Source organism: Eimeria tenella, genomic scaffold (assembly GCF_000499545.2).
Source record: "Eimeria tenella Houghton genomic scaffold, Eth_scaff2768, whole genome shotgun sequence".
NCBI classification, from domain to species: domain Eukaryota; phylum Apicomplexa; class Conoidasida; order Eucoccidiorida; family Eimeriidae; genus Eimeria; species Eimeria tenella.
In genome coordinates this window covers 439-3177 of record NW_013542644.1, presented here as the reverse complement: position 1 = coordinate 3177, position 2739 = coordinate 439, and the positions used below count along the sequence as shown (strand labels likewise).

General features: G+C 60.8%; 1 protein-coding gene across 1 annotated transcript in view; it reads left to right on the top strand.

The window, feature by feature from the left end:
* Positions 1-876: 876 nt before the first annotated feature.
* The window catches only part of ETH_00035870 (uncharacterized protein), a gene marked incomplete at both ends in the record, with an annotated part of 2250 nt that continues 387 nt past the window's right edge, over positions 877-2739 (top strand). The window contains one exon of the mRNA XM_013375411.1: positions 877-2739. Within this exon, the coding sequence (XP_013230865.1) occupies positions 877-2739 (1863 nt within the window).

Sequence of the window (2739 nt, the reverse complement as noted above, 5' to 3'; positions counted from 1 at the left end):
CGGGGGGGGGGGGGGGCCCCCGGGGCCCCGTAGGCCGGGTACCCTCCGGGGGCCCCGTAGGCGGCCGCGGGGGGCGGGGGGCCCACAGGGTACAGCTGGGGGCCCCCCTGGGGGCCCCCCGGAGGCCCCCCAGGGGCCCGCTGGCCGTCCGCTGCAGGGTACTGCTGCTGGCTGGGGCCCTGGTACTGAGCCATGCTGGCTGCTGCTGCTGCACTGGGGTGTATAGACAGCTGGGCGAGGCCGTTGGCGTTGAACGCAAACCCTAAACCTTAGACCCTAAACCCTCCGCTCTCCGTGGACAAACGCGAAAAAAGAGGGGAAGCAAGTGCCAGGGTCTCTGGCGAGGAGCGAGCGCTTTCCACTAAACCACGCCGCAACCCTAGCCCTAAACCCTAAACCCTAAACCCTAAACCCTCCGCCGAGAGCTTAAGTCCTCGAAGATACGCTGGAGCTCTACTGTCAATAAAAATGAAATACTGATGCGGCTTAACTGAACAACTAAAGCGCAGTTGTAGCAGCAGCAGCAGCAGCAGCAGCAGCGGCAGCTTGCTGCTGCTAACAGTGGCAGCTCCAGCCAGCACGAGGGTTCAGGGTTTGGGGCTGAGGATTAGGGTTTACGCTCTAAGCTGCTGCTTTTGTGTCTATCTTTTTCTTCGCCTTCACTTCCTCCACAGCACGCAGAATCCGTGTTTTTGCCGCAGCTGCTGCTGCTGCTGCTGCTGCTGCTGCTGCAGCTGCCCGTCTGTCCTGATCTGTCGGCGGGCCCCCTGTCTTTTCCCAGGGGTTCTTTTCATCTTGTCTCTGTTCTGAGACAGCAGCAATAGACGTGGCGAGCACGGGCAGGTTACAGTTACTATTTTGCTGCTGCTGGGGAGGATGCAGCAGCAGCAACAGCAGGAGCAGCAACGGCAGCAGCAGCAACAGCAGCAACGGCATCTCCAACCTCCAGCACAAACCACAGCAGCAGATGGCGCTGCTGCTGCTGCTTCTGCAGCCATAAACAGCAGCAGCTCTGCCGCCGGCCAGCAGCTGACCAGAAGACACCAAGCTAGGCTTGCTCAGAACAGCAGCAACTGCAGCAGCAGCAACTGCAGCAGCAGCAATTGCACTGCAGCACAGTTACACCTAGATCTTTGTGAGAGTTCTTTTGACTCATATCGACAACGCAGCGGCAGCAGCGACAGCAGCAACTGCTGCTGGCAGCAGCAGCAACAGCAGCAACAGCAGCAGCAGCGAAAACGGCGAGCGACGGGCGCTGCTGCTCTGCTGCAGCGTGCTTGTCTTGTCCTGCTGCTGTTCATATATATCTGCTGCTCGCTTGCTGCCTGTGGCTTCCGTTTGCTGCTGAGGGGCTTTAGGGCTGTAGTTCGGACACGCCAGCAGCAGCAGCAGCAGCAGCAGCAGTTAGCTGCTGCAGCAACAGAAGGCACCCTAGCTCGGGGAGCTGCAGAAGCAGCAAAAGCAGCTGGCGCTGCAGCAGTTGCTGCTGCAGCGCCACCCCACTTGTTGGTTGTTTTTAGTAGCGACGAGCTGCTGCTGCTCAAAGCGGCCGAGAGGCTGCGTGCTGCTTCGGCTGCAGCAGCAGCAGAAAGCCCTAAAACAGCAGCAGCAGCTGCAGCAGCAGATAGCAGCATTTGCGTTAGGGAGCTGCTGCTGCCTGCTGTTGTTGCTGCCTTTGCTGCGGGGCTGAGGCACCTTTCCTTCAGTGACGCCCCGGGCATATCTGCACTGCAGCAGCACAAGCAGCAGCTGCTGCTGCTACTGCAGCAGCTGGGCTTCGAGACTTGGGAGCAGATTTCAAACCAGCAGCAGCAGCAGCAGAAGCAGAAGCAGTCGCTGCAGGAGCGGTGCTGCTCCCCCCTGCAGCAGTTTCCGCTGCCGCTGCATTCCCCTACGGCAATTTGTGTTCGACGCCGGCAGCAGCAGCAGGAGCAACAGCAGCAGCAGCAGCAACAACAGCAGCAAGACGATAATGATGTGCTTCAAGTTCGGTTTTTATGTGGCTGCAACGGGCTGCCAGAGCTGCTTAGCCTGTACGCAGCAAATCGTTTGCTGCCAACCAGCAGCAGCAGCAGCAACAGCAGAAGCAGCAGCACCAGCTACTGCTGCAGCAGCATCAGCGGCTCGAGGTGCAGCAGCAGGAGCACAAAGTGCTGCTGCTGCGGCAGCGATAGGCTGATCAGCAGCTGCCTGTGCTGCTGCAGTGGCAGCAGCAGCAGCAGGAGCAGCAGCAGAGACTGCAGCCCGGCGCGAAGCAGAAGCGTGAGCCAAGATGCTGCAGCAACAACCAGCAGCAGCAGAAGCAGCGAAAGCAACAGCAGCAGCAACAGAGACACTCCTCGCGAGTGGCAGCAAACTAGCACTTGCAGCAGCACAGCATGCACGACGGCGCTGCAGGAGCTTCCTGCCGCTGCTGCTGGTGCGGAGGAGCAGCAGGACTGCAGCAGCAAGGCCCGCAGCAGCAGCAGCAGCAGCAGCAAGTACAAGCTCCCCAGCGAGGACGTGATTAGCGCTGCTGCACTGTACAGACAGCTGTCCGCAGGGGGCAGTTTTCCCCCTCCCCGTTGTTTGCTGCGGGCGGAAGTGCCGCTGCTGCTGCTGCTGCGGAGTGCAGCAGCAGCAGCTGCAGCAGTCCTCGCTGCTGCTGCAGCCCAGGCGGCTCGGCGCGTAACAAGAGCCATCAAGCCCACATCTGTCCCAAACCAGCAGCAGCAGCAGCAGCACCAGCAGCAGCAGCGC